At 34.6% G+C, this 21,216-nt stretch overlaps 1 protein-coding gene across 1 annotated transcript; it reads right to left on the bottom strand.

The window, feature by feature from the left end:
• Positions 1 to 8,476: 8,476 nt before the first annotated feature.
• Positions 8,477 to 11,118, bottom strand: LOC127414710 (homeobox protein HMX3-A-like). The gene is made up of 2 exons (XM_051652912.1): positions 10,865 to 11,118; positions 8,477 to 10,715 (listed from the first exon to the last, which is right to left on the bottom strand). Exons 1-2 carry the CDS (start codon positions 11,040 to 11,042, stop codon positions 10,162 to 10,164), a joined length of 732 nt encoding a protein of 243 aa, XP_051508872.1. The 5' UTR covers positions 11,043 to 11,118; the 3' UTR covers positions 8,477 to 10,161.
• Positions 11,119 to 21,216: the final 10,098 nt, after the last annotated feature.

Raw genomic sequence — 21,216 nt, 5'->3', positions numbered from 1 at the left:
CTCCAGGGCATGGTCTGAACACAGAGCTGCTGTGCACACTGGTAGCATGAGATGTTCATTTATCCCTTAGGCCCCTGTCACTTCAGTTAGGCCTTTGAGGTTAAATGCAGAATGTGGCTGTATGATATTTGCTGTAAACACAATATGCATATGAATTTCAGTAGTGTGAAACGGCATTGAGATTCATATCTTGTGCAGTGTGTTTTGTAGAGTTTGTTGTTAGAATCTGTCTCCATGCTGTATATTAACAGACTTCAAATTAGTGCTGCATATAATGTGTAACATGGCAAAATAACAGCATTTTTTCTGTAAATCTTCCTGATTTATTCTGTTCCAATTATATCACTGAACACTTCACTTGTTATTGGATTTTACTAGGGCTGTCGATTTTTACACATTAATTCAGTGCGATTAATTATATAAACAATAGGGCTTTTAGACACTTTTTCTGTGATTAGTTGCAATTAATCATGGTACATTAAAACAAACATTAAATATAAAATATAAATATACTTTATACTTTGTTTCAAATAACTTGCCAGAAATGAGTCATCATTTATTTTATTTAAATATGTACATGTTAAGATGTTTAGACTTTTGTGGACAGAGTTAGACACATTTTTAAAGATAAATATTTTATACAAGTATATACACTCATTGAACACTTTATTAGGAACACTATGGTCCTAATAAAGTGCCCGACATGGTCTTCTGCTGTTGTAGCCCATCCACCTTAATGTTTAATGTATTGTGCATTCTGAGATTCTATTCTGCTCACTATAATTGTACAGAGTGGTTATCTGAGTTACCGTAGTCTTTCAGCTCGAACCAGTTTGGTCATTCTCCATTGACCTCTCTTATCAACAAGGCATTTCCATCCACAGAACTGCTGCTCACTGGATGTTTTTTTGTTTTTGGCACCATTCTGAGTAAACTTTAGAGCAGTGGTTCCCAACTCTGCTCCTGGAGACCCCACAACACTGCATATTTTTTAAATCTTCCTTTTCTGACACACCCAATTTAGGTCTTGGAGTCTCCACTAATGAGTTGAATCAGGTGTGTTTGATTAGGGAGATATCCAAAATGTGTAGTGTTGGGGGGCCTCCAGGAACAGGATTGGGAACCACTGCTCTAGAGACTGTTGTGCATGAAAATCCCAGGAGATCAGCAGTTACAGAAATACTCAAACCAGCCCGTCTGGCACCAACAATGAATTTATGGTTGAAATCACAGATCACATTTTTTCCCCATTCTGATGGTTAATGGGAACATTGACTGAAGCCCCTGACCCGTATTTGCATGACTTTATGCATTGCACTGCTGCCTCATGATTGGCTGATTAGAAAATTGCATGAATAAGGTGTACAGGTGTTCTTAAAGTTCTCAGTAAATGCATAGTGTATATATACTTACACACTGTATGCCATAAAGTCAGTGTACATACTTTAAAAGTTGGGCAAAATCTTCTGGCATTTGCCAGTGTATTTTAACAGGTTCAAACAGGCAGATTAAATACATAAAGCTTTGATGGAAAGAGAAAGGTATGTGTACATTGCCAGTGTATTATTAAACACTATACATACAGATATAAAACAAATTGAATGCTTAAGTTTAGTTGAAGTTTAAAATCTCAACTATTATTTTCTCTGGCTGCCGTTCACACGCTGGGTCTCTCTGATTGGTTAATGCGAAGAGATACAACAGTTTTCCCATATCTTTCCCACACCTGTCTCACCACTTGTGGGCAAAGTCTTCTCTGTACAGTAAATCCGCTCCTGTGTTTATGCCTGGGACATGTGTCACGAGTGATGAATAAACAAGCACTGCTCCACACAGTCAGTTTCTGTGCTAGGATGTGCATTCTAGTTGAGCATGTACCTCCTGGAAAATTTATACATGCCAATTTTAGCCACAGAAAGTGGGGAAATTAGTGACATTTCAGAAAGTGAAAAAAAACTGTATTAATTGCATACATTTAATTTCCACATCAGAGCAATTCAAGGTTGAAGTACCACGTTTTCAGCAAGGGGCAGTTAACTGTACAGAGAACAATCCAAACCCAGGCTTGCTTGACACTAGTGACAGCACATGATGAGGATGTTTTCTGGACATAGTGCAATTCCAAATGCAGAGATCTCGAAAAGTGTTTTTCTACGTTTCTAACTACATTTAATTTGACATAGCGACCTAAAAATGCCATTTATGACACAACCTAATTGAAATGCTCCAAAAACATCCTTCAAATGCATATGTACACTGACGCTGTTATGATCAGAGAAGAGGACGACAGAAGTGATGAACCCAAATGCAGATTTATTCAAGAACACAAACAAAAAATGGGTATATACAGAGAACAGAACTGGATATCAAAAATAAAGGAGAAGTCAAACAAACTAATAACTTAACTTAAACACAGGAGATATTCATCAGGAAGAATCACAAGGATGGGTGGTAAACATGTGAGAAGTCCAAACGAGACTAGACAAGGAATGGGAGTTAGAGGTGAGTATTTATAGTGTCCTTGATGAGGTGGCTAGTTTTGCTGTTAATTTTCCTTAATTAGCATAGTTAATGTCTATAGATCTTCCATTCTTTAAACTTCTTATCACCAGCATGGATTAAACATTCTGTATGCATGTTCAGTGTTTAGAAAAAATCTCTCAAAAGTGTCAAATTATTTCATCTCCAAAAAAAAATTTGTTCCGAGTTACTCACAAGCACTATCTCCAGAAGTGTTACCTTCTCCTGTGGCTCAACCAAATTGCATTGCGTCAGCAGCATGGGAGACCTGGGTACTCCTCCCACGTTGGAACCAGGGGCATTATCAGTGACGAGCGTGATTCAGAGGAACTCCCTCTAAGATTACATTTATACTCCACTGACGGTTAGGTTTAGGGTTAGGGTTTGGGTTTGGGGGTAGAGTTAATAAAACATGCATTTCTCTTCACTGAATTGCATCATTTACAGCTAAAAACAACTCATTTTACAACTCACTTTTGGCACCCCTCCATGGATATTTCACCCTGAAACTGGAGCTCACAAGTGCCCTTTTGTTCAAAAACATTTCCCGCTTAGGCCACTAGGAGCAGTGGTTTGAATTTCAGTAAACACACACTGAGTTTAGCTCAAGAAAGTTTAACCTGCTGTTTCCGAATTCATAAGATCAGTCTGTTTCAAACACCTTGTTCAAAAAGGTCTTAAATTAGAATATTTTACAACTCCATTATCATCATATTTTTGTAATAGGTTTTGAGTAAACATGTGAACACAATAAAACTACACTATATGGCCAAAAGTTTGTGGACACCCCCTTCTAATTAACGAATTTTGTTACTCCATTAAATCCAGTAAAGAAAAATCTTAATGTTTCTTTATGTAATGGCTTGGGCTTTGTGTGCTTCCAAATTTGTGGCAACTGTTTGGGGATAGCCCTTTTCTGTTCCAGCATGACAATGCCCCTGTGAACAAAGTGAGGTCCATTAAGACATGGTTTACTGTGTCTGGCGTGGAAGAAATTGACTGGCCTGCACAAAGCCTAGACCTGAACCTCACTGATCGCTTTTGGGGTGAACTGGAACAGCAACTGTAAGTCAGGCCCCATCGACCAACATCAGTTCCTGACCTCACTGATAGCCTTGTGTCTGAATGAAAGCAAATCCCTGCAGCCATGTTACTACATACAGTATAGTGGAAAACCTTCCCAAAAGAGTGGAAGCTGTTATTACAGCAAAGAGGGGAAATTGATGCCTAAGGTTTTGAAATCTAATGTTCATCAAGCACATATGGTGTCCACAAACTTTTGGCTATATAGTGTACATTAGCAAAGATTAAGATTAAGACTTATTAAGATAAATTTTAACCGAAATGATGAACTGTGTTCTTTTGACCAAACAATAGTTTGGTATTTTACCTTTTATGTTTTTGCTGTTTCTTGGATAGTTTTGTGTTTCAATCTGTTTCACAGTTTAAACTTTGCTTGAAAAGCTTATATTCACTTGACTAAAAAGTGTGACAACTAGCATGGTCTCCTCTATATTTTGTATTTTTGACAAACACTTTTTTTCTGAACACTTCCATGTTGGCTAACAAAAAGCTCTAACTAATAGACTGTGCAAAAATGCTGCTGTTGATGTATTGACCGTGGACATGAAGGCTGAGTTGGGCATATCTTCTCACACCCACAGGCGCCAGCTGGACCTTCGGCTGATACGTTGTACTTCAGAAAGCATGATCAAACCCAGTCAATAGACATCCATTAAGAGATGATAGACTGTCATTGTGAACCTTGGCACATATGAATTTAACCCAAATCTCTGAATTCACTGAGCCACATCCATTAGTCTAGTATCAGTTTCTTCTAACTCATGTTATTGATTTCTACTAATATCTTTCACCAGACTATGTTCAATGGTCTGAAAACATTGAATCTTTGATGCATTGGGCAGATGGGGGTATGGGAGTCTTGCCCTGGAGGGTTTCTGTGGGACAAAGGGTCAGAGCTTTTCATTTGTATTTTCCAAATTATGTTATCCATGATACATTTCACGGCACAGTATATCTCATCTTTCTTATGTGTGTGTTGGGAACTGGGACAATGAATGGAATGTTCAAATTCTTTAATAAAAAAAAAAACTCAATGTACATTTTTCAAAGATTGAAAAACAAAACAACCCATTATTTTTTAAGGGTATGGCACTATCTGTCCAACTGGCATTACAGTTTAAAGAGTTAGGAATTATGTTTTTAATTACAATGATCCCGTATATTTGCTGGAAAAATACAGGTTTGCTTATATTAGTAAATGCCAAACTTCGATTTCTTTGCTTGCTTTCAGTTGACAGTGGCATCATGTGTCATATACCAGGTCTCCAGACACTTTCAAAGATTTCTAGATCAATAAGTAATGTGGAACTCTGCTGAGAGGTGATTGAACTTCCCACAGTTCTTCTCTGGTTTCATGGTCTAATGAATGGGATGTTGTTTATGTTGTTATGTGCTGTGTCATTGAGTTCTCTCAAAACCTCAACCCTCAGAGCAGCTTCTGCACATACTGTATACAACTTGTCAGCTGTCATGTTAAATATACACTACCGTTCAAAAGTTTAGGGTCACTTACTCATTCTTTATTTTTTATTTTATTTTTTCACATTTTAAATAATAGTAAAGTCATCACAACTATGGAATAATAGAAATGTAAATATGGGAATTATGTTGTGACTAAAAAAATCCAACATAAATCCAAAATATGTTATATTTTAGCATCTTCAAAGTGGCCACCCTTTGCCTAGATTTTGCAGAAATGTACTCTTGGCATTTTCTCAACCAACTTCTTGAGGTATCACCCTGGGATTCTTTTTAAACAGTATTGAAGGAGTTCCCATCTATGTTGGGCACTTAGTGGCTGCTTTTCTTAATTATTCGGTCCAAATCATCCATTTCAAAAACTTCTTTTTTATTTTCTTTTTTTTTTTTTTATAAAATTTTAGTTTTGTAATTAAATACATTAATATGGTGGCACAATTATATTTTTGTCTACAAAACTAATTTCAAACATTTAAGCATACGCCTTCAGATCAAAAGGTTTTTAAGATCATGAGAAACTTTGCAGGCAAGTGACCCCAAACTTTTGAACGGTAGTGTAGATGACATGACCCTTGCACCCTGAAAAGGACTTCATTTGTATCTTAACTTAAAGCAAACTCCACAATCCTCTTCTATCTGTATTTTGGAGACCAAATGATGGCACATCTTGTACTTTTTCTGTTGTGGTTCTTCGAGTTTTATATTGTTGCATGAAATTTTACTCATCAAAACAGTGCTCTCTTCATTTTGTTATGTATGTGATGCATTTTTGCATCACCAAATTACACATTTTAGTTGTAGGTTTATACTGTTGTTACTGGATTACATCCAGTCAATGACATATTTACTGATACTGATATACCAGGCAAGCAGACTGAACAACAGAAACAATTACTATTTTCATAGTATTTATATTTTTAAAAAGAATTAATAAGTTACTGTATCAAATATAAAATTAAATAAATGAATATTGAAATGACAATTTTTTTATTACAAATTATATAAAATCATATATATATATATATATATTACTTGGGCCTTGATAAACATTAAAAAAGACCATTATTTCTATAGACCTTAGGCTATTTGTAATTTCATATGGTGTTGTGAAAAACAAGAACATTGTGCTCCAATTGGAAACATGTGCACAATGCAAAGCAGAGAGAGGCGATGACAAGTTTGATTTAAATATGGAGCAGCCGAAGTTAACAGCCAAATTCAAAAGCATGCATCCATAATATGTAGCTCTTTGATGACAATTTGTAAATGAGTTTGAATAGAATCCTGGCATTAAGGATTTTTTATCTTACCTAAGTAAAGGTTCTGGACTGCTTACTGTGGATTTTAGTCCATTAGAAGGTCTGACCCACTGGTGTCAGGTATGAAATATACAGTTTAGCTGGAAAAATTCAGACAATGCTACATTCATTAAGTTGTGTAAAGTCCCTCTTATTGAAATGTATTTTGTAATCATAACTTGCGTAAAGGGTAAACAATCCTTTTTAAACCCTATACTCATTTAACTTGGTTGCAAAGAGTGGAACTTAGAAAGCTTTCATTAGGTCCTGTTATTTAAATCTTACCCAAGTTATGAGTCAGTCATAGGAGTAAATAAAGGTTACTATATACTGTACCTTATTAGCATTAACATTATTATTATGATAAATCTTCATAAGTGAATGTTCTTAAACTGGCCATTAAAGGAATATTCTGGGTTTAATACAAATTAATTTCAATCGACAGCATTTGTGGCATAATGTTGATTACCACAAAAAAATTATTTCTACTTACCCTTTCTTTAAAAAAAAAGCCAAAATCATGGTTACAGTGAGGCGCTTACAATGGATGTGAATGGGGCCAATTTCTGGAGGGTTTAAAGGCAGAAATGAGAAAATTCTAATTTTATAAAAGCACTTACATTAATTCTTCTATTAAATCTAATCTATTATTTGAGCTGTAAAGTTGTTTAAATAGTAATTTTTACAGTTATTTTAGGGTTTGTTAACATTACATCTTCATGGCAACAAAGTTGTAAAATTGGCTATAACTTTACACAGAAAAGGTTAGTAAGTGATTATATCACACTGAAATCAAGTTAACACACATATTGTTTACATCTTGTGGCTATACTTTTGAAACAGTGAGTATTGTAACATTTACAGATTGGCCCCATTCACTTACATTGTAAGAACTTTACTGTAACCTAGATTGTTGCTTAATAAATTGAAGATTGAAGTTAAAAATAAATTTTTGTGGTAAACATTATGCCACAAATGCTGTGGATTGAGCTTAACTTGTATTGAACCCAGAATATTCCTTTAACACATTCATTAATGATCAGTGTATATCCAAATAAATAATTATATAAATTAATGTATATGTAAAATTGCTATTATTTAATTATGATTTCTAAATTGAAAAGTGAACCAATAACCATTAATAATTTCTTAAGCACTAAGTGGTTCTTTTTCTTTCAGATTAATTACGTTAAATTAAGATTAAACAGATTAATTAAATTGTTAATAAACGTTGATAATATGGACATGTCAGATGCCACATGAACTTTATTAAAGCTAACTAATAATACATAATTTGCAACTGTGATCTGTGATTGTATGTTTGTATACTATAAAATTATTTTCTTAGTAACATTCTTTTATTAATAGTGTAAAATAAAGCAGATAAATTACAAATTAACATTTAACTTATAAATGACAAATGCTAACCACATAGTTATTTAAAAGCGTTATCAACACATATGTACAGTAGCTACCCACACATAGTGAGTAGTCTTAGAGAAGGACAATATACAATATATATACAATATTTCTCAAATTATTCAGATGTTAATTATTACCTCTAAGGCTGAATGGACAACCAATTTTGTTTCATTAATAAATAATACATATAATAATAACAACACATTATAATAACTTCAGTCATTTACAAACCATATATAAGCCTAATGATTAAAAGATCAGTAGTTCATGTAGGGCTACAGTATAAGGAAAGTAGCCTATACATGAATCATTTAGATGCTTTAATATTGTTGTTAATGCTATTAATGATCATTATAGAGTATGCTATAGTATACCCAAAGATCTCATTTGACTTGTTTAAGTGAGGTTCCAGACCTATTGTAAGATTTATCTGGGGAGATAATTTCCCGACAAATAACAACATTATTTAAATGATATGTTGTGTACATTTCATTTCATCTGTGTGACACCTTCGATGTGACACCTAAACAGCTTTTAATTGAAACGCGCGCGCGCAAAAAAAAAAAAAAAAAAAAATAAAAAAATAAAAAATATATATATATATATATATATATATATATATATATATATATATATTTGTGTGTTTTATATATATATATATATGAATGTGTGCAAAATGTACACCGCTTCAAAGCTTCTCGCTTTTAATTATTTGCCTATATCAAAGTTGACTAATATACATACACAGGCTACCACTGAGAATAATCGCAAAAATTCATATTATTTTAGCTTATCTCAATTTACAGTGTTTTCATCACTGCAGTAAATAGTTAAACAATGTTTTGCTAATTATGTTTGTTCACCACCAGATGACAGTTCGGGTTGAGAAATACTGACGACCAAATGTTTGGTCGTGCGACATATATAAAGCTAAAACAAGCATGGAATGACAGAAAAAGGCTTAACACAAAAACTCATTTTAAAACACTACGGAAGATGATCTTGTTATACTGAACAATCTGAATTATTTGAAAGAAGAAGAAAAAAAAAGCATAGGGAAGTCAACACATTTTAGTGGGTCAAATACTGCATCTAGGAAAAAAACGGCCTATCTTGACCAGTTATTTATTTATTTATTTATTTTTTAATCCATCTTCAAACTTTTTCATGTATTAATACTAGACAAATATGCTTCAGATGTTTGAACAGGAGAATAAGGCGTATTGTCAAATCAAATGCATGCTTTCATCAGTGGTTGAATGCACAGGTTAACAGTGGAAGCGCCTTGAATTAATTTGACAGGAAGGAGGCAGCGCAATGCTCCATTTGTAGTTGAGCAAGTGACCCGAAAAGAGCGCAGGACGCATGATTAGAATAGCCCTTGAGGGGGAAAAAGTCTTAAATGTAAATAATTGCACAGATACACATATCACCGTTAAACCGTTATGTAGGCGCGTTTTTATTGTATTTTATTTTTTACATATTGGAATAATTGAACTTTAGCCTACACTTTGCACGAACGCCTCTATTTGTTAAGATGTAGCCTATACAGACAAAGTGTAAGCGATTTCCGCTGCTGTTTAACTGTTTATAAAAGAACGTCGAAATATTAAAAAAATACATTTTTGTCGATTCGGCCAATCCAGTTGCGTTTAGATGAAAATGCCAAGCAGGTGTATTTACTGAATGAATTATGGCAAAGCGCACAAGAGATCTATGGCAGTCAAAAAAACAAAAAAAAAAAAAAACAAATAATAATAATAATAATAATAATAATAATAATAATAATAATAATAATATTTAGGCCTATGGGTCCTACATTCCACAAAATATCAATAGGCTATTAAATGTAGGCTAATTCGAAATAGCCTACATACCCATTACTTGCATTATTATTTACAGCATTTCAATAATACATCATTTGTTTATTTGATAAAGCAGTAGTACATAAAATCTTTGATTTGCTAAAGACCTAAATGAATAACGGTAGAGCGATTGATTAAAAAATAACCAGTTTATTTTATTTACATTTAACATAATATTTATTATTATTATTATTATCGCCACTGCTACTAGCCTATTATTAGCCTATATTATTGTTATTATTAGCCTTTAAATCCACAAATTAAATTGTTGTACTTATTTTGTGACAAAGTGGCACATGCGCGTTCGCAAACTGTAAATTTCAAAAACTTTAAACTAGAATCTGTAAGCTTTGACGGTCTTGTCATAATCAGAATAAGCCTTAATGGTCTCTCTCTCTCTCTCTCTCTCTCTCTCTCTCTCTTCTTTTCTCATTAATGTGATTTTAAAAACGTTATGACATGAAGCGTTCTATGGTCCAAAAGGCTTCGGGAACTTAAAAATCTCCATCGAAAATCCTAAAATAGTTATTTGCTTTGGAAAGGTACAAATATGGGGACGTGTTTCCATTATACACCACAGGAAAAGGCACAGGCAATACGCATCCTCTCCATACAGTGTTCCCAACATTTTCTCTGTACAAACTGGGTAACTGCATATTCTTTAGAGCATCGGGTGATACGGGTTCCGGTGAGCAGGATCCGTCGCAGTCCGTAGATAACTGCCGCTTTAATTTATTCCGACGATTCTGAAACCATATTTTCACTTGCGTCTCTGTGAGTTGAAGAGAGTTGGCAAGGTACGCTCGTTCGGCGGTGCTGAGGTATTTTTTCATGTCAAACGTAGATTCCAATTGGAAAATTTGTCTCTTGGAGAAAATCGTACGCGTTTTCTTCTTTGTTGTCATTGGTTTAGGATTCTTGGTGCTTCTCAGTTCTTCGTTTTCTTCCATACTGCTCATTCTTTCCGTTTTTGGACACATGTCAATCACTCTTTGAGCATGGTCTGAATCGTTCTGAGAGTTGACAACACATGCGATGACCGTCCGAACTGCAAGTGAAGATATAACAACTATTAGCCTAACTTAGATGCAGCTACAAAGAAATTACGCAAAGAGACTAACTTGAGCAATGAAATGTTGAAAAGTCCAAATCTGTGTCCGTTACGACACGGTAATATGATGCATTTGGTGCTGCTACCTGATTCGTCGGATGTTGTGTGCGCTGACTGATGCCTCCTGTCCTTTCTGGATGGAGAAGCGCTGTCCGATGAAGGCTGCGCTTTTGAGCAATGTACGTCAAAAACATCTTTTTTCAGAATGTTATCGATTGTGAATTTTAAAGAGACTGGCCGGCATTTCATGTCCTCTTTGCTCATATTCCCCAAAAAGTTTTCTTATGCGAAGATTTGTCTCAGAGCTGTGGGGTGCCAACTGCCTAAAGTGACCAAACACCATATGCGACGCTGCGCCTTGACTGGCTCTGCTCTGAACCGGAAATACGCGGTTCTATAGGCCTACGCCTCCCAACGTGGTTTGCTACGACAGGATGACGCTAAAATCACATGATACTGAAAACCTTATTTTGGATCTTATCCCTGTGGTCCTAATAGTTTCCACCCTCTATTTTGCAATGTTAGAAACATGGCTTATGGTAATATATATATATATATATATATATATATATATATATATATATATATATATATATATATATAAAATTATTTTATTTTTTTAGTTTTTTTTTAGTTTTTTTTTTTTTTAGTTTGATGTTTATGAGACAGATCATGGCCTTGATAACAGTGGATTTTGGTATAATATGTGATGGTGTGATTTTTTTCAAGTGTGTGATGGTAGCCTACAGCAATTAAATTTAAATATGAAAAGCATTGTTTCTGAATTAATATCCTTAAGTAATTTTATGTGTTTGGTACAAGTGACACATAATAGCCAGTAGCATCATATTTAATTTTAGACGGGAATGAAACGAGGCTTTGAGGGATATGCAGTCTCTTCAATGGGATGCGCTGTATAAAGCCTTGTAAAGGTCATAGATCTTATCTAATTTTCCCAACTACTGTTTTCTGGACTTATTTTATTTTATTAACTATATAAAATAAAATTTTATATATATATATATATATATATATATATATATATATATATATATATATATATATATATATATAAGTGCAAAGTAGTTTTTTTTTATTTTTATTTTTTTATTTTATTTATTTATTTATTTATTTTATTAATACTAGCTGATAGAAAAGTTACCCTATAATTTTATTAATTAGAATTAATCGATGATTAATTAAAATGATCATTTATATTCTTTAAATGTAACTGTGCTCCATTTCATTTTCGTTTTTCATTATGTAAAGAAGTGTAATTGTCCAATATAAAACCTGGCCTGTAAAACAGAAAAAAAGGTCATATTGGCTAGAACATTTGGACATATAGCGAACTGAGGCATAGCTGCATGGTCTCTTACGACAAACACAAAACGTAGCCTACTTTTCTTTCCAAATAAACAACTGGTTTGTAGACCTAGCTAGCATCTCACAGCTCGTCAAAAACATAGAACTTTTTGATTTATTTGAATGTCTCGTCACCACCCCCCAAAAAAATAAATAAAAGTGGCTCGGGCTATTGAAGGACTTAATAACAGCCTATGGGCCTACTTAATATAAAAAATACTGTATGGCATTTGCCAGTAAATTTAACTAACCTAACCTGCCCGAACGATCGTTTGTGTGGAAGATTAAATATTGCCCGCTTAAATGTCTGCTGCAACTTGTCTCTTCCACTGTTCCTGCGGTTCTTCCTCCAATCTTTACCTGTCTCACGGTGAGAGTGAGACCGCCAGAGTCAGACCCGCCCTCTCTACTACTGAGGTCACGTTGCACCAAGTGGACTCAAGCTGAAACTTTATCATCGTCCAGATTCGTCCGTCTCCACATCTGGAAACCTCTCTCGTTGCCTCACCTCAGAAAGAATTACCAGCAACTGCATCTGAAGGAAGATGCACTGCAATGCCTAATTTTTCGCAGATTGCTTTCAGGTAGCCTGCAACACATAATTGTATGCTTACCCTATACACATTTAAACTCATTAGATTGTCTGAATGAAGAATCTTTTTCTTTATACTTTATGGTTCCGTAGCAGATTTGGTTTACGCTAACATGGAACAAATAAGTAAAATAAATAAATAAATAAAAATAAATAAAATAAGCTTAATCTAATTAATCAACTTAATCTTAAAGACAATATATAGATAATAAAAATAGCCTACCTCTGCCATTTTCATTGCTCAGTGAATCCCGGAAAGAATCCCTCAATCATGAGTCACGAGTTTAAAAATCATCGCAACGGTTGATGTGTTTTTTCTAATCAATTCCTTATCTGTAAAAGCAACACCATTTTCTTCATTGAGCAGGGTTGGGAGGGTTACTTTAAAATGTATTCAACTACAGATTACAGAATACATGCTGTAAAATGTAATTTGTAACGTATTTAATTAGATTACTGAAGGTCAGTAACGTAATCTAAATACTATGGATTACTTCAGCACTGGTAGATTTTTGTTTTATTTATATATTTTTTTTTAACTTGTTTTGACTATATAAAAAAGTTAATAACAAGTGTTATCTGACAAAAATATCTGACAGTACAGACAAAATACACTTATATTAAAAATGCATTCTCTGAAAAAAACCTACATATTTTATGCAGTGTTGCTTCTAAAACAAGAAAAAGCCAATTGATCTTGTTTTAAGGATTTTTAGATATTTCACAGAAAAACAATACAAAAAATTATCATTAAGAAAAAGGTATGATGATCTAATGTGGATTTTCTTGATATGATCGCGTCTGCAACAGGTGCATGTAAAATGGTTAAAATAGCATTTTAGCTTAACATAAAACTAAATGTTCACATGACAATTTGCACAGGGTTTATTTCTATTTCTTCTGCTCCAAACTTACTTCAAATTTACTTCTCTGTCTGCTCATATGAATGTAACACATCTTAAGAAAGTGTTTCACCGCTGTTTAAACACTCCTCAGATCGCATAATTTATATGGATAAATGTTTTACAACTAAATAGACTAAATATGAAATGAAACAAATAATAATAAAATGCAAAGTAATCTCTAAAGTAACCAAAACACTTTTTGAATGTAACTGTATTCTGAATACCAACGATTTAAATTGTAATTGTAGTGGAATACAGTTACTAATATTTTGCATTTTAAATAAGTAATCCCGTTACATGTATTCTGTTACTCCCCAACCAGGTAATGAGCGAAGCAAAACGTCAATAAAATACGTGGAGCTGGAGATCCTCTTTGATGAAACAGGCTTGTTTTCAAGCATAGCCTACTGATAATTAATTGTATTTATTTATCCCTCATGGGCAAAGCTCCAGTCTCACTGTTCATGACGATTCACGAGATCAGGGTATGACTGTTAAATCAAGCAAAACGTCTACAACTATAATCCGACAAAATAGTATAGCCTACGTTTATGAATTTAAAAGTCTTGATTATGGAGCCTTCGCCCCCAAACAATATGACTGCAGATTTACCTTGAAGTAGTCTGACGTGGAGCAAATCATTTACAGGTCGGATAGCACCTCCTATTGGCTTTTTCTGTCCTTGCAGCCTTAAACAGCGAAAGATTTATGCATTCATGAAAAATGGTTTACTCATTTCTCAAAAGTAGCTATAACCTATTCACCAACATGCATGTATTATTTAGGAGCATCCAAATCGTTTTGGATGATGTCAGGTAAAATATAGGCCAGATCAAGGTTGAGTGTCAGAAATATCAGAAATATGTATTCAGAAATACTGATGCTCAGTTTCATATTGAAACTGATTAAAGATAAATGCAGTGGGATTGCATTTGATGTGGATCAGTGGCGCTCTTTTAATAATAGGCTAATAATAATAATTATTAGTATTATTAGTATTATTATAGACTACTGCTTTTGTCCAAGATAGTCTAATTAAATTCAAGGATCAGAAAATGATTACTCTAAAAATGAGAATGAGAGTAATACTGTACATTATGTCAAATCAGTGTTATTATAAATATGGATTTTTAAAAATTTTTTTATTATTATTATTATTTTATATTCAATTTGTCATTACAATTTAGTTTAGTTTTCATTAGTTTTCACAGTTTGTCTGTTAGTTTCAGTTTAGTTTTTATTTTAGTTTTAGTTTTTTTTTATGGCTGCCAAAGCTGAGCGTTTACTGGTGTAATTTAAAAAGTCTAACATCTTACCGTTTCTCTGGGCAGTCTTGTGTTACATCTATCTAATGTTATTTTCATGTTTAATGTGGATTGTAAATGTTGCAAATTTTATAATATACGGTGAATATGTGCAAAGTGACAAAAGACATTTAAGCTTGATTGTATCCATATGTATTTCATTAAATGATAATAAATCATTACTAAACTAAACTTTGAATTGTTCTAAAATGAATTGTTCGGCAATAAAAAAAAATAAATAAATAAATAAAAAAATAATTAAAGTTCTCTAATCATTTTCTCAACCTCATGCCATCCCAGATGTATATAACTTACTTTCCCCTGCTGAACACAAATGAAGATTTTTAGAAGATTATCTCAGCTCTGTAGGTCCTCACAATGCAAGTCAACAGGGGCCAAAACTTTGAAGCTCCAAAAAGCATATAAAGGCAACATAAAAATTATGCATATGACTCCAGTGGTTAAATCCATGTCTTTAGAAGTGATATGATAGGTGTGAGTGAGAAACAGATCAATATTTAAGTTTTTATTTTTTTAACTTTTTACTGTAAATCTTGATATCAGCAGTCTCTTTGGCTATCATGATTTCAAGCTCGATTATATTTCCCATTGCCATCTAGCACTCTGCGAACTGTACTAGCAAGTGTAATCTAGCTTGAAATCATGATCGTTCCTGTAGACTGCAATTGCAAGATGTACAGTGAAAAGGAGTTACATTTTGGTCTGTTCTCACCCAAAACAGATTAGATCACTTCAGAAAACATGGATTAAACCAATGGAGTCTTATGGATGACTTTTATGCTGCCTTTATGTGCTTTTTAGAGCTTCAAAGTTTCAGACCCCATTCACTTGCATTGTATGGACCTACAGAGATGAAATATTCTTCTAAAAATCTTCATTTGTGTTCAGCTGAAGTCAGTCAGTCATACACATCTGGGATGGCATGAGGGTGAGTAAATGATAAGAGAGAATTTTTGGGTGAACTATCCCTTTATATTTTTGAGGTTTTAAATTTTACTTTGGGATGTGTGGCAGAACTCATTTCATGACCACTGGTGGGAAAAGCAATAGTAAAGAAAATGACAGAAATTGTAGGTAAATCTAGTTAAGCTTATAAACAAGTAAAAGTTAACTCAATGTTATGATGTGAAAGTGAAGAAAATATAAAAAATTAATTTAAAATAAATCTTTTTCAGGGCACTTTATTTTAAAGATAATTTTGTAAAAATCCAAATAACTTTACAGATCTTTATTGTAAAGGGTTTAAACAATGTTTTCCATGCTTGTCCAATGAACCATAAACAATTATTGAACATGCACCTGTGGAACGGTCATTAAGACACTAACAGCTTACAGAGGGTAGGCAATTAAGGTCACAGTTATAAAAAATTAGGACACTAAAGAGACCATTCTACTGACTCTGAAAAACACCAAAAGAAAGATGCCCAGGGTCCCTGCTCATCTGCGTGAACATGCCTTAGGCATGCTGCATAGAGGCATGAAGACTGCAGATGTGGCCAGGGCAATAAACTGCAATGTCCGTACTGTGAGATGCCTAAGACAGCGCTACAGGGAGACAGGAAGGACAGCTCCTCGCAGTGGCAGACAATGTGTAACAACACCAGCACAGGATCAGTACATCTGAATATCACACCTGCGGGACAGGTAAAGGATGGCAACAACAACTGCCCGAGTTACACCAGGAACACGCAATCCCTCCATCAGTGCTCAGACTGTCCGCAATAGGCTGAGAGAGGCTGGACTGAGGGCTTGTTGGCCTGTTGTAAGCGGGGGGTTTCAAAATCAAAAGTAACAGTCAGTATCTGGTGTGGCCACCAGCTGCATTAAGTACTGCAGTGCATCTCTTCCTCATGGACTGCATCAGATTTGCCAGTTCTTGCTGTGAGATGTTACCCCACTCTTCCACCAAGGCACTTGCGAGTTCCTGGACATTTCTGGGGGGAATGGCCCTAGCCCTCATCCTCCAATCCAGCAGGTCCCAGACGTGCTCAATGGGATTGAGATCTGGGCTCTTCACTGGCCATGGCAGAACACTGACATTCCTGTCTTGCAGGAAATCATGCACAGAACAAGCAGTATTGCTGGTGGCATTGTCATGCTGGAGGGTCATGTCAGGATGAGTCTGCAGGAAGGGTACCACATGAGGGAGGAGGATGTCTTCCCTGTAACACACAGCGTTGAGGTTGCCTGCAATGACAACAAGCTTAGTCCGATGATGCTGTGACACACCGCCCCAGCCCATGACGGACCCTCCACCTCCAAATCGATCCCGCTCCAGAGTACAGGCCTCGGTGTAACATTCATTCCTTCGATGATAAACTCAAGTCCGACCATCACCCCTGATGAGACAAAACCGCGACTCGTCAGTGAAGAGCACTTTTTGCCAGCCCTGTCTGGTCCAGCGAAGGTGGGTTTGTGCCCATAGGCGACGTTGTTGCTGGTAATTTCTTAGTAAGGACCTGTCTTTGTTCAGGGACTCATTATTCCATTTCTGTTAGTCCCATGTTTGTGAAACTTGTTCAGTTTATGTCTTAGTTGTTGAATCTTTATGTTCATACAAATATTTACACATGTTAAGTTTGCTGAAAATAAAAGCAGTTGAAAGTGAGAGGAAGTTTCTTTTTTTTTTTATTTCTTTTTTTTTGCTGTTTATATACACTGGCAGGGAACTTATAGAAAAATAACTATTTAAAAATGTATATAGTTTTAATTGTTATGACTTATTTTGTTGTAGCTGGTTAATAGTTACATTAGGGTGATTAGTGTTACCTCTGGTGAACTTGCAGCCTGTTAAATTTAAGTAATTTGTCTCTACTCAACTGAACTTTATTAGTGCAGATTTACACTGGTGGCAAAAAGTTTGGAATAATGTACAGATTTTGCTGTTTCGGAAGGAAATTGGCATTTTAATTCACCAAAGTGGCATTCAACTGATCACAAAGTATAGTCAGGACATTACTGATGTAAAAAACAGCACCATCACTGTTTGAAAAAAGTCATTTTTTTATCAAATTAAGACAGGCCCCATTTCCAGCAGCCATCACTCCAACACTTTACCCTTGAGTAATCATGATAAATTGCTAATTTGGTTCTAGAAAATCACTTGTCATTTCATGCTGAAAGCTATTTGGTTCGTTAAATGAAGCTTAACATTGTGTTTGTTTTTGAGTTGCCACAGTATGCAATAGACTGGCATGTCTTAAGGTCAATATTAGGTCATAAATGGCAAAAAAGAAACGGTTTTCTCTAGAAACTCGTCAGTCAATCATTGTCTTGAGGAATGAAGGCTATACAGTGCTTGAAATTGCAAAAAATAACTGAAGATTCCATACAAAGTTGTACACTACAGTCTTCAAAGACAAAGGACAACTGGCTCTAATAAGGACTGAAAGAGATGTGGAAGGCCAGATGTAAAAAAAAGACGTTAAGTACATCAGAGTCTCTAGTTTGAGGAATAGACGCCTCCCATGTCCTCGGCTGACAACTTCATTGAATTCTACCCGCTCAACACCAGTTTCACGTACAACAGTAAAGAGAACACTCAGGGGTGCAGGCCTTACAGGAACATTTGCAAAGAAAAAGCCACTTTTGAAACAAAAAAAGAAAAGGTTAGAGTGGGCAAAGAAACAGACATTGGAAAACAGATAACTGGAAAAGAGTGTTATGGATCTTAACCCCATTGAGCTTTTGTAGGATCAGCTAGACTGTAAGGTGCGTGAGAAGTGCCCGACAAGACAGACACACCTATGGCAAGTGCTACAGGAAGTGTGGGGTGAAATGTCACCTGAGTATCTGGACAAACTGACAGCTAGAATGCCAAGGATCTGCAAAACTGTCATTGCTGCACATGGAGGATTTGATGAGAACACTTTGTAGTTTAAGATTCTGATTTTTATTTTTTCTAATTGTAATATTTCACATTATTAATGTCCTGACTATACATTGTGATCAGTTGAATGCCACTTTGGTGAATAAAAGTACCAATTTCTTTCCATAGAAGCAAAATCTGTACATTATTCCAAACTTTTGGCCACCAGTGTATATTTTCAAGAGAATCATTTTTCCTCAGTCCCACTTTACCAGTAGGCCCTGCTGCTTAAACACATCTGGGATTTGGTCAAAAGAGGATCTTCAAAAGGTTCCACTCCCCAGTATTGAATGTTTCTTAATTTTTGCTTATGACTAAGGCAGAAGACATCCTAATATTAGGGACTCAAGCCACACAAGATTTAGTTTGTTGAAACCAGGTGCAAAAGCATTTAATGAGACACACAGGATTTACAGAATATGCATGGTGAGATCAAACACAGATGAGATGACACAGGTAAGTAGATTTCACAGGATGATGAAGGAACCACAAGGTGAGTTTCCAGGTAATATGTCCACTTAACTGAAGAGGAAGGATCAGGCAGAGAAACTGGGTTAACAATAAACAAACAATAAGGAGACTCTTCAGGCTTAGACCAATATTAGATAAGATAAAACTGTAGTCCTTAGTAAAACTTGACAGTGAACTGGAGTGAAGGTGATTTATTTAAGCAGTCCTTAACAAGTGAGATGATTGTGTGCAGGTGTGGTGAATTAGAAGTCGGGAGAAGAAGAGCGGAACACTGAGGGAGGTGGAGAGCCCGAGGGAGGCGTGACACCTAAGCTTTCTTCAAAGGTATAATGTTAGGTTGTGTCGTTTGGATCATAATTCAGTGTCAAGAAAAGAAAAATTTCCAAAATTGTCCCACTTAGCCCATATTCACCATATTATGTAAAAAACTATTTTCTGTTTTTTCCAATAATAGTTTTTATTTAAGTTAACGAAAATGATTTTAGTTTGAATTTGTTTTCGTTAACTATAATAACACTGTGTCAGATAATACACTTTTTATTTCAAGAATCCAGTAGGGACTGATGAAGAGTTTCCCATTAATTAAAATGAGCTTTTTTAAATTAAATAACCATATACATGACATTTGTTTGTTACTTACAGAGAAGTGAAGCAAAGTATCAAACTCAAGGGTAGTTTTATTAATGCTGCAACCATCATCAAAAATCCAATATAGTTTGCAATAACATCCATAATGAAAACTGAGTTTAGAATTTACATGAAGCAATACTTGAAGCAAACCAAATTCAAAAACTAACAATAAACCCTGGAGTATACCAGAAAACAAGCAATATAGGCTGCTAAACAATGCACTTTCAAATAGCTAACCATGATAAGAGAACGTGAATCATTACACTAAAGAAAATACACAATCAATGACAGAGGAAAATTGAAGCACAAGGGTATACACTGTAAAAAAACTATTAACCTTATGGATCTACAAAAACCTAAACTACATAAAATATACTTTAACATGTAACTCCCCAATGTACAGTAACTTATATCAAAAATAAGAAAAAAAACAAGTGTTTCCATAAAAAATATAATGAAATGTGATGGGTCATGCAGGGACTCTGGGGAAAGCCTGATTACTGATTTTCACTGCAATTTATAAAAATAGTTTACCTTAAAAGTGCATGTACAAGTACATGTATTCTCTTGTTTACATAATAAGTAACATATTATAAAATTCACCATTAATTATACTGTAAAATCGTACATATGCATGAAACATTTCATTTCAGAATGTTTCTGCTGAACTTTCAAGAAGTCACCCTTTCTCACCTCAGGCATAATGAATTAGGGTCGTAACCACAATTGTTGGGAACACAGCCTTACCTTGCAAAGTATAGCCTATACCAACAGTTACTAACTCAAAGCATCTAATTTGAATAGATACAAAAATATAATATCAAATATATACAAAAATCTATAATAATCTGATAGTATTACTCAGTTTGAAATTATCTTTCAAAGCATGTTTTGCACAAAAATCAATGAATCCTGCTACACTTAAAAATGTGTCAGGGTTAAATGTTACAGGGTTGAAGGTCATTACAAAAATGGCTACTCCCTAAACCAGCAAAGATCATAGCACCACAACACATTATTCAAGTCAATATGTTTGTATTGTGCCAAGAAAGTGGTTCTCTAAAAACAGACTTTATATTGTTTGAACTGTGATCAAAATACTTAATGAAAGGGACTCCCTAAAAAGTTATATCATAAAAGATTAAGCCATTTTTTTAAAGGTGGAACATGTCACAGTGTATAGGACAAAGACAAACTCTGCATTTTCTCAGACAATGCATAAAGCTTTTTTTTTTTTTAAATAAATAAATAAAAACAAATACACAGTTTTAAGTCATTGGAA

This window comes from Myxocyprinus asiaticus, chromosome 2 (assembly GCF_019703515.2).
Source record: "Myxocyprinus asiaticus isolate MX2 ecotype Aquarium Trade chromosome 2, UBuf_Myxa_2, whole genome shotgun sequence".
NCBI lineage: Eukaryota > Metazoa > Chordata > Actinopteri > Cypriniformes > Catostomidae > Myxocyprinus > Myxocyprinus asiaticus.
The sequence above is the reverse complement of the archived record's forward strand: the minus strand, read 5'-3'. Positions and strand labels throughout refer to the sequence as shown.